The following is an 11182-nucleotide window of genomic DNA, read 5'->3' as shown; positions in this document are numbered from 1 at the left end:
CCACCAGGGAAGTCCAGGTCTTCTTTAGAAAGAAGTTTAAGATTACAAAGTTGATGAAAACTTAGTCATTTATATCTTGTATATAAGTCACTGGTCATTATTTAACTTACTTTTGTATTAATCCACAGAACAAGAAGTGGAAGAAAAGGAAAAATCAAAAGAGGCAAGTGATAATTGGTGATTTTCAGTCTTAATATCTATTGTTAGACATGAATTTATACAACTTAATTGACAGAATATAGCCATGCGTTCTTTAACTATCTACCAACTACCTCAAAGGATTTAGTCAAAGAAAATTTGCAATATGTTAGATTTTTATGAGAAAAGTTATGCTATAATACTTTTATTTACTTTAAGATCATACAAAAATAAATGAATTTATCAAAGATGTGTCTGGGAAAGTTTCTATAATAGCATTATATCACTTCTGTGCTTCACAGTGGTTCTTTCCCTCTGTTCAACGTTGGAGCTTTTGCATTTTTTCTGTTGTTTGGACCCTATCTCCTATGGGTAAAACAGATAAATCATAAATGTAAATAACAAGCTACCAGACTGCAAGCATCTTAAAAGCAGGGACTGTCTTTTATCTCTTTACCCCACAGTGCAAAGCAGAGTGCCAGACATAATATAGGCCCTTCATGCTTATTGAATGTGAATGCATATTTGATGACTGAAAAATAGGATTGTTTAAAAAGAACGATTCCTTAGGGTGACCAGTTACAGTTTTTAAATGCCCCTGTGGTTCAAGGAATGCTTTATGAATCCTAAGAATTTCCATAAAGTTAAATAACTTATTGGTAGAGGATATTTCTATAAATGGTTTCATACCATAATGATTCTTTTATTAGAAGTAAAGTTAAACGGCAAAAGGCCTTAAAGATTACTTAAAAGGGATGCCCATAACTTAAAAGGGTGGCTTTGGGGGAATTGGTAAGCTATGCATAGACACACACAGCATTGCTATTTTAAAAGGTTTTAATTTTACAGACTACCTTTGAGATAAAATATTTATCTCAAAATATTTTTGGCTCTGGAGGATAGCAAGATGGAATTCAAAGTGTGAAATGATCAAGGAAGAGGAAGAAAAGGGTAAGGGAAGAAAACTAACATTTATTGAGCCCCAATTCATAAGCCAGATGCTGTGCCAGGCATGTAACAAAGGGTAATGCTTAATTCTCCCTACAGCCTTTGAGTATATATTATTATTCTACTTTTATGAATGACAAAAACTGAAATTTGGTCAAAGTCATAAGGCTAGTGAATGGAAAGCTTGGATTTTAACCCAGGATTTTCTAATTCGAGACACTAGCATGAAAATAGCATACAAGAAATCTCAAAATATTTTCCCCTGGAAACATTTATTTATTGCCTGTTTTGGGTACCAAAGTGATACAAGATGAGCTCCCTGCCTCCAAAGAGCTTGCTTGGAGATATTAACAATATCTTTTAAAGCCCTTCCATTTAATTCTTCTTGTGTTTATGTCGATAAAAGTATGGGAGCTAACTCCTTAATAATCCTTGTCTTCTGGGGTGATCTCCTTTATTCCCCCATTCCGTGAAAATTTCTTCATCTATCTTTTGCTGGCCATGAATGGATTTATACAGGAGTTTATATGCTGAGAAGTATGTCTGTTAATAACAGGGAAGAAGAGTAAGCAGATCAGTGAACCAGCACAGTATTTAGATTCCTGTTTTAGAAGATAGTGTTAACTCTGTAGCCCTACTTTTTGACAAATCAAACTTCAGATCTCTAGAATCTAAATTCTAACATAGGCATTCACTTGAGAGTTTAGTGAAGAAAGCTCTGACCAGCCCAAGTATAGTAAGTTTCTATATTTTATCTTAGTCACTTTATTTGGAACTTTTGAAAATAATTCATATTAATTATGTTATTATAGCCTTTTTTATATAAGTGTACATTTCAATTTTAGCACCAAATAAAAATTTTCTTTTATTCTGTATTAAATTAGCTCTGAAAATATGTATTTGCTCAAATAAGAATATGAATCAAAAGAATAGTAGAGGGAGACCTTATAGAAAGTACAGAAATGTTACCTTTATAAATGTTAGTTTATGAATAAAATGTAGTTTTCTTCCTTTCAGAATAAGTGCTTCTCCATCCTCACCGCACCTCTATTTCTAATGAAAAGTCTGTCTTATACTCTTTTTTTAAGATTCCCACTAAAAATATCGAAGGTCAGATGACACCCTACTATCCAGTGGGAATGGGAAATGGTACACCTTGTAGTTTGAAACAGAACCGGCCCAGATCAAGTACTGTGATGTACATATGTCATCCTGAGTCTAAGCATGAAATTCTTTCAGTAGCTGAAGTTACAACTTGTGAATATGAAGTTGTCATTTTGACACCACTCTTGTGCAGTCATCCTAAATATAGGTAGGATGTGGATTTAATATTTTAAACATGAAATGCACACATGCTTTAAAGTGTCGTTTGCTTAGGTTTAATGCTTTGTTCTCACTGAATAGATTCAGAGCATCTCCTGTGAATGACATATTTTGCCAGTCACTACCAGGATCACCATTTAAACCCCTCACCCTGAGACAGTTGGAACAGCAGGAAGAAATACTGAGGGTGCCTTTTAGGAGAAATAAAGAGGTATGAGAATTATCTAACAGTATTTCTTTCAGTGCTTCCTTTTCCAAATTTCAGAGCATATGTCAGTATTTTAATGATTTCTGTAGTATAGTAGTTGTCATTTATTTTCCTGACTCAAAAGTGTCAATTCCAATTCTTTTGATTTTAATTCTTTTCCTTATTTTAATACTTCTCAGAAACTATTTTAGCATTCTCTTACACTCATGATTCCACAATTTTCTTTTTTATTAATTTGGCTGCATCGGGTCTTAGTTGCAGCACGCAGTATCTTCATTGCGGCTTGCGGGATCTTTCGTTGCAGAGCATGGGCTTCTCTCTAGTTGTGTGGCGCATGGGCTCCAGAGCGCACGGCTCAGTATTTACAGTGCATGGGCTCAGTATTTTGGCATGCAGGCTTTGTTATCCCGTGGGATCTTAGTTCACCAACCAGGGATTGAACCCATGTCCCCTGCATTGGAAGGCAGATTCTTAACCACTGGACCACCAGGAAAGTCCCCTATAATTCCATAAGATTTTAAAGTTTGCCATCCTGTTCATTTCAGTTAAGTTTAATTTTTAGCCAGTTAACTGGACTTCGCAGGTAAGCCTCTTGAAAAAATAGACTGCAGCCCATCTCCTAACGCTTTATTTGTTCTTCAGCTCATTGCTATTTATTATCAAACCATATTTCTATCATTCTTCTTAAACTGTTCTTATTAAGGTCAACAGCAATCTTTTGGTTCTAAATTTGCTGAACATATGCATAACTTGAGCTTAGCTGAGCATTGGAAGCTTGAACTTTTTCTCCTTTCTTTACTACAGGTCATTATCTCTGGTTCTCTCTGGTTCTGCTCTCCTGTGTACTAGTACTTTCTCTAATTCCTGCTCCTTAAAATGTTGAAGTTCCCCTGGGTTCTGTCCGTAGCTGCTTTCTCTCCTTATTGTACGTAGTCTCCTTAAGTAAGCTCATCCACGGCCATTCTTTCAACTTCCATTTCTATGCCCATGAGTTATAAATACACATCTGCAACACTGATCTTTCTCCTGAACTCAAATCACAATCAAATAATTTACATGTATTGAGTCTTTACAACTATTATCTAATCCTTACAATAGCATATAAGATTTACTATTATCCACCTTAACAGGTTAGGGAACTGAGGTTCAGAGAGGGGAAGTGACAAGTGATGGGTTAGAGATTAGAATCAAAGTAGTCTGATTCTAGAACCTGTCCTCTTAACCCTCTCTCTGCTGCTTCTCCCTTTTGATATGCTATCTTCCCTTTTCATCTGCCTATTGGATGTATATACATTTTCAGTAATCTCTAACTTAACCATTTTTTTCTCTTTCACACTGACCCTTTTGTTTTCTTCCCCATTGCTTTTAAAGCAGTGTGCTGTACCCAGTTGTCCAAGTCAGAAACCTGAGTCATTTCTCTTACCCATCTCTTAATTCATCTCTAACTCTAATCGTTTACTCAGTGCTATCAGTGTTATCCTCTGACTGCTTTTCAACTCTGTCCTGGCATTAGTTCAGGACCCCATCATTTCCTAAGACCAGAAACTAAGGTCCTCATGCATCTTCTTTCTAATTCTTCCAACACAGCTGATAAAATGTTCTTCCTGAAATGAACATTTGATTATTTATTTAATCTTTTGGTAGTTAACATGATCTATACCTCAGGATAAAATCATTGCTCATACACTTATTTTATCAAAGGAAAGTCAAGACCATTTGTGGGGACTTCCCTGGCGGGCCAGTGGTCAAGATTCCACGCTGCCAATGCAGGGGGCACAGGTTCAATCCCTGATCAGGGAACTAAGGTCTCACATGCCATGCGGCATGGCCAAAAGATTAAAAAAAAAAAAAAAAGACCATTTGTGATTGGCTTCAGCTTCATCTCTCATCACCATTCCCTTGATCCCAGCTATTTTGAACAACTTAAGAGTTTCCAAAAAGTACCACATTCTTTCCAACCTCCTTGCCTTTGAATATACTGTTTTGCCTCTTCCTCTGTTGTCTTCTCCCCTCCCTCCCTACATATGATGAACTAATAGAAGGTCAACACGTGTATGCTTGAAGATGTGCTTCCAGTGTCACTTCCTTTGCAAATGAGCCACGACTTCTAACTGATTACCCGCGGAAGAGATCAGTGTTTCCTCTTCTGTGGTCTTGTATTTTATTCAATCCTCCATTATAGCACTTTTATGGCTAAAATTTGTTGTTTTTCCTATGGTTCCTCATTTAAACGGAGGGAAAATAAAATATGCTTTCATTACTTGGGATTTCCAGCTCCTTGCATGATACCTGATATGCTGTTAGTACTTTACACTGGGTTAATTAATATTTAACTGCAAGGCCTTTTTCTCCCCTTCCTCTTGGATACTTATTGTGAAAGTATTGCCAGACTCTTTGTGGATGTTGTGAACCCTGCCATTTTGAGAGGAGGAAAAATTTATCTTAAACTTAATCTGCATTTTATTTGAAGTAATGTATTGAAAGATTAGAGATGGAATTCTGTTCTCATCTTCTTCTTGATAGTAGTTTAAGTACTGACAGGTACTTAAAGTCAGCTTGATCAAAATGATTCACAAGTCCAACTTTAACTATTCTTCAAGGAAGAAGTACCAGTTTATTTTTCTTTGACTAATGTGTTTAATCTGCAAGTCGAGAAAAATTATTTTTAAAAAGCTACAGATGCAGTGCTACCCACCACCAGTCCCTCCCATCAGGAAACTTACACAAGCCTCTTAGATAGCCACATCCAGCAGAGGGCAGACAGTGGAAGCAAGAAGAACTACAATCCTGCAGCCTGTGGAACAAAAACCACATTCACAGAAAGATAGACAAGATGAAAAGGCAGAGGGCTATGTACCAGAAGAAGGAACAAGATAAAACCCCAGAAAAACAACTAAATGAAGTGGAGATAGGAAACCTTCCAGAAAAAGAATTCAGAATAATGGTAGTGAAGATGATCCAGGACCTCGGAAAAAGAATGCAGGCAAAGATCGAGAAGATGCAAGAAATGTTTAACAAAGAACTCGAAGAATTAAAGAACAAACAAACAGAGATGAACAATACAATAACTGAAATGAAAACTACACTAGAAGGAATCAATAGCAGAATAACTGAGGCAGAAGAACGGATAAGTGACCTGGAAGACAGAATGGTGGAATTCACTGCTGCGGAACAGACTAAAGAAAAAAGAATGAAAATAAATGAAGACAGCCTAAGACACCTCTGGGACAACATTAAACGAAACAACATTCGCATTATAGGGGTCCCAGAAGGAGAACAGAGAGAGAAAGGACCAGAAAAAATATTTGAAGAGATTATAGTTAAAATCTTCCCTAACATGGGAAAGGAAATAGCCACCCAAGTCCAGGAAGCACGGAGAGTCCCATACAGGATAAACCCAAGGAGAAACACACCGAGACACATAGTAATCAAATTGGCAAAAATTAAAGACAAAGAAAAATTATTGAAAGCAGCAAGGGAAAAACGACAAATAATATACAAGGGAACTCACATAAGGTTAACAGCTGATTTCTCCGCAGAAACTCTACAAGCCAAAAGGGAGTGGCATGATATACTTAAAGTGATGAAAGGGAAGAACCTACAACCAAGATTACTCTACCCAGCAAGGATCTCATTCAGATTCAATGGAGGAATCAAAAGCTTTACAGATAAGCAAAAGCTAAGAGAATTCAGCACCACCAAACCAGCTCTACAACAAATGCTAAAGAAGCTTCTCTAAGTGGGAAACACAAGAGAAGAAAAGGACCTACAAACACAAACCCAAAACAATTGAGAAAATGGGAATAGGAACATACATATCGATAATTACCTTAAACGTGAATGGATTAAATGCTCCAACCAAAAGACACAGACTTGCTGAATGGATACAAAAACAAGACCCATCTATATGCTGTCTACAAGAGACCCACTTCAGACCTAAGGACACATACAAAGTGAAAGTGAGGGGATGGAAAAAGATATTCCATGCAAATGGAAATCAAAAGAAAACTGGTATAGCAATACTCATATCAGATAAAATAGACTTTAAAATAAAGAATGTTACAAGAGACAAGGAAGGACACTACATAATGATCAAGGGATCAATCCAAGAAGAAGATATAACAATTATATATGCACCCAACATAGGAGCACCTCAATACATAGGGCATCTGCTAACAGCTATAAAAGAGGAAATCGACAGTAACACAATCATAGTGGGGGACTTTAACACCTCACTTACACCAATGGACAGATCATCCAAAATGAAAATAAATAAGGAAACAGAAGCTTTAAATGACACAATAGACCAGATAGATTTAATTGATATTTATAAGACATTCCATCCAAAAACAGCAGATTACACTTTCTTCTCAAGTGCGCACGGAACATTCTCCAGGATAGATCACATCTTGGGTCACAAATCAAGCCTCAGTAAATTTAAGAAAATTGAAATCATATCAAGCATCTTTTCTGACCACAATGCTATGAGATTAGAAATGAATTACAGGGGAAAAAAACGTAAAAAACACAAACACATGGAGGCCAAGCAATACGTTACTAAATAACCAAGAGATCACTGAAGAAGTCAAAGAGGAAATCAAAAAATACCTAGGGAAAAATGACAATGAAAACATGACAATCCAAAACCTATGGGATGCAGCAAAAGCAGTTCTAAGAGGGAAGTTTATAGCTATACAAGCATACCGCAAGAAACAAGAAGAATCTCAAGCAATCTAAGGTTACACCTAAAGGAACTAGAGAAAGAAGAACAAACAAAACCCAAAGTAAGCAGAAGGAAAGAAATCATAAAGATCAGAGCAGAAATAAATGAAATAGAAACAAAGAAAACAATGGCAAAGATCAATAAAACTAAAAGCTGGTTCTTTGAGAAGATAAACAAAATTGATAAGCCATTAGCCAGACTCATCAAGAAAAAGAGGGGGAGGACTCAAATAAATAAAATTAGAAATGAAAAAGAAGTTACAACAGACACCACAGAAATACAAAGCATCCTAAGAGACTACTACAAGCAAATCTATGCCAATAAAATGGACAACCTGGAAGAAATGGACAAATTCTTAGAAAGGTATAACCTTCCAAGACTGAACCAGGAAGAAACAGAAAATATGAACACACCAATCACAAGTAATGAAATTGAAACTGATTAAAAATCTTCCAACAAACAAAAGTCCAGGATCAGATGGCTTCACATGTGAATTCTATCAAACATTTAGAGAAGAGCTAACACCCATCCTTCTCAAACTCTTCCAAAAAATTGAGGAGGAAGGAACACTCCCAAACTCATTCTATGAGGCCACCATCATCCTCATACCAAAACCAGACAAAGATACTACAAAAAAAGAAAATTAGAAACCAATATCACTGATGAATATAGATGCAAATATCCTCAACAAAATACTAGCAAACAGAATCCAACAACACATTAAAAGGATCATACACCATGATCAAGTGGGATTTATCCCAGGGATGCAAGGATTCTTCAATATACACAAATCAATCAATGTGATACACCATATTAACAAATTGAAGAAGAAAAACCATATGATCATCTCAATAGATGCAGAAAAAGCTTTTGACAAAATTCAACACCCATTTATGATAAAAACTCTCCAGCAAGTGGGCATAGAGGGAACCTACTCAACATAATAAAGGCCATATACGACAAACCCACAGCAAACATCATTCTCAATGGTGAAAAACTGAAAGCATTTCCTCTAAGATCAGGAACAAGACAAGGATGTCCACTCTCAGGACTGTTATTCAACATAGTTTTGGAAGTCCTAGCCACAGCAATCAGAGAAGCAAAAGAAATAAAAGGAATACAAATTGGAAAAGAAGAAGTAAAACTGTCACTGTTTGCAGATGACATGATACTATACATAGAGAATCCTAAAGATGCTACCAGAAAACTACTAGAGCTAATCAGTGAATTTGGTAAAGTTGCAGGTTACAAAATTAATGCACAGAAATTTATTGCATTCCTATACCCTAATGATGAAAAATCTGAAAGAGAAATTATGGAAACACTCCCATTTACCATTGCAACAAAAAGAGTAAAATTCCTAGGAATAAACTTACCTAGGGAGACAAAAGACCTGTATGCAGAAAACTATCAGACACTGATGAAAGAAATTAAAGATGATACCAACAGATGGAGAGATATACCATGTTCTTGGATTGGAAGAATCAATATTGTGAAAATGACTATACTACCCAAAGCAATCTACAGATTCAATGCAATCCCCATCAAAATACCAATGGCATTTCTCACAGAACTAGAACAAAAAATCTTCAGATTTGTATGGAGACACAAAAGACCCCGATAGCCAAAGCAGTCTTGAGGGAAAAAAACGGAGCTGGAGGAATCAGGCTCCCTGACTTCAGACTATACTACAAAGCTACAGTAACCAAGACAATATGGTAGTGGCACAAAAACAGAAACAAAGATCAATGGAACAGGATAGAAAGCCCAGAGATAAACCCATGCACCTATAGTCAACTAATCTATGACTATGACAAAGGAGGCAAAGATATACAGTGGAGAAAAGACAGTCTCTTCAATAAGTGGTGCTGGGAAAACTGGACAGCTACATGTAAAAGAATGAAATTAGAACACTTCGTAACACCGTACACAAAAATAAACTCAAAATGGATTCGAGACCTAAATGTAAGACCAGACACTATAAAACTCTTAGAGGAAAACATAAGCAGAACACTCTTTGACATAAATCACAGCAAGATCTTTTTTAATTCCCCTCCTGGAGTAATGGAAATAAAAACAAAAATAAACAGATGGGACCTAATGAAACTTCAAAGCTTTTGCTCAGCAAAGGAAACCATAAACAAGACGAAAAGACAACCCTCAGAATGGGAGAAAATATTTGCAAACGAATCAATGGACAAAGGATTAATCTCCAAAATATATAAACAGCTCCTGTAGCTCGATACTAAAAAAACAAACAACGCAATCCAAAAATGGGCAGAAGACCTAAATAGACATTTCTCCAAAGAAGACATACAGATGGCCAAGAAGCACATGAAAAGCTGCTCGACATCACTAATTATTAGAGAAATGCAAATCAAAACTACAATGAGGTATCACCTCATACCAGTTAGAATGGGCATTGTCAGAAAATCTACAAGCAACAAATGCTGGAGAGGGTGTGGAGAAAAGGGAACCCTCTTGCACTGTTGGTGGGAATGTAAATTGATACAGCCACTATGGAGAACAATATGGAGGTTCCTTAAAAAACTAAAAATAAAATTACCATATGATCCAGCAATCCCACTACTGGGCATATACCCAGAGAAAACTATAATTCAAAAAGACACATGCACCCCAATGTTCATTGCAGTACTATTTTCAATAGCCAGGTCATTGAAGCGACCTAAATGCCCACTGAGAGACGAATGGATAAAGAAGATGTGGTACATATATACAATGGAATATTACTCAGCCATAAAAAGGAACGAAATTGGATCATTTGTTGAGACGTGGATGGATCTAGAGACTGTCATACAGAGTGAAGTAAGTCAGAAAGAGAAAAATAAATATCGTATATTAATGCATATATATGGAACCTAGAAAAATGGTACAGATGAACTGGTTTGCAGGGCAGAAATAGAGACACAGATGTAGAGAACAAACATATGGACACCAAGGGGGGAAGGCAGCGGGGGGGGGGGGGTTTGGGGGTGGTGGTGTGATGAATTGGGCGATTGGTATTGACATGTATACACTGATGTGTATAAAATTGATGACTAATAACAACCTGCTGTATAAAAAAAAATTTAAAAAAAAGAAAAGAAAAAACAGAAAGAGCTACAGATGATGGGATTCCCTGGTGGTGCAGTGGTTAAGATCCGTTTGCCAATGTGGGGGACATGGGTTTGAGCCCTGGTCCTGGAAGATCCCACATGCCACAGAGCAACTAAGCCCTTGTGCCACAACTACTGAGCCCTCGTGCCACAACTACTGAAGCTTGCACACCTAGAGCCCATGCTCCACAACAAGAGAAGCCACCGCAATGAGAAGCCCACACACCGCAATGAACAGTAGCCCCCATTCAACACAACTAGAGAAAGCCCATGCGCAGCAACGAAGACCCAATGCAGCCAAATAAATAAGTAAATAAATTTATTTAAAAAAAGCTACCGATGATAATGCTTTCTAAACACTTAGCATCTTTACAGTACATGAAAATCTTAGCTAATACTGTAGGATGAGTAATTATTTAAAGCTGATCATCTTTACTTCAGAATAATTTTTTGAGAAACTTAGTTTGTTACACATAACTTTTCTTTAAAAATATAAGCCTGCATGCCTAGAGCCCGTGCTCCGCAACAGGAGAAGCCACCGCAATGAGAAGCTTGCACATTGCAACGAAGAGTAGCCCCCGCTCCCTGCAACTAGAGAAAGCCCGCATGCAGCAACGAAAACCCAATGCGGCCAAAAATAAATAAATAAAATAAAAATATAGATATCTGGCATGTGGGTTGCCTTTTAAGTGTGAATCAAGCTTTACCATAAAGAATTTTTTTCTT

At 36.8% G+C, this 11182-nt stretch overlaps 1 protein-coding gene across 6 annotated transcripts in view; it reads left to right on the top strand.

The window, feature by feature from the left end:
• The window catches only part of ERLEC1 (endoplasmic reticulum lectin 1), a 45656-nt gene that overhangs the window by 9314 nt on the left and 25160 nt on the right, over positions 1-11182 (top strand). For all 6 annotated transcript variants that reach the window (XR_009009974.1, XR_009009973.1, XR_009009972.1 and 3 more), the window contains exons 6-8: positions 129-163; positions 2175-2398; positions 2491-2620. Coding sequence is in view for 1 of the 6 variants with exons in the window: in XM_007190023.2 (XP_007190085.1) it covers positions 129-163; positions 2175-2398; positions 2491-2620 (389 nt within the window). In the remaining 5 variants the exon portion in view is untranslated. The remainder of the gene's footprint in view (positions 1-128; positions 164-2174; positions 2399-2490; positions 2621-11182) is intronic.

This window comes from Balaenoptera acutorostrata, chromosome 12 (genome assembly GCF_949987535.1).
Source record: "Balaenoptera acutorostrata chromosome 12, mBalAcu1.1, whole genome shotgun sequence".
Taxonomy (NCBI): Eukaryota; Metazoa; Chordata; class Mammalia; order Artiodactyla; family Balaenopteridae; genus Balaenoptera; species Balaenoptera acutorostrata.
This window is presented reverse-complemented; position numbering and strand designations above follow the sequence as displayed.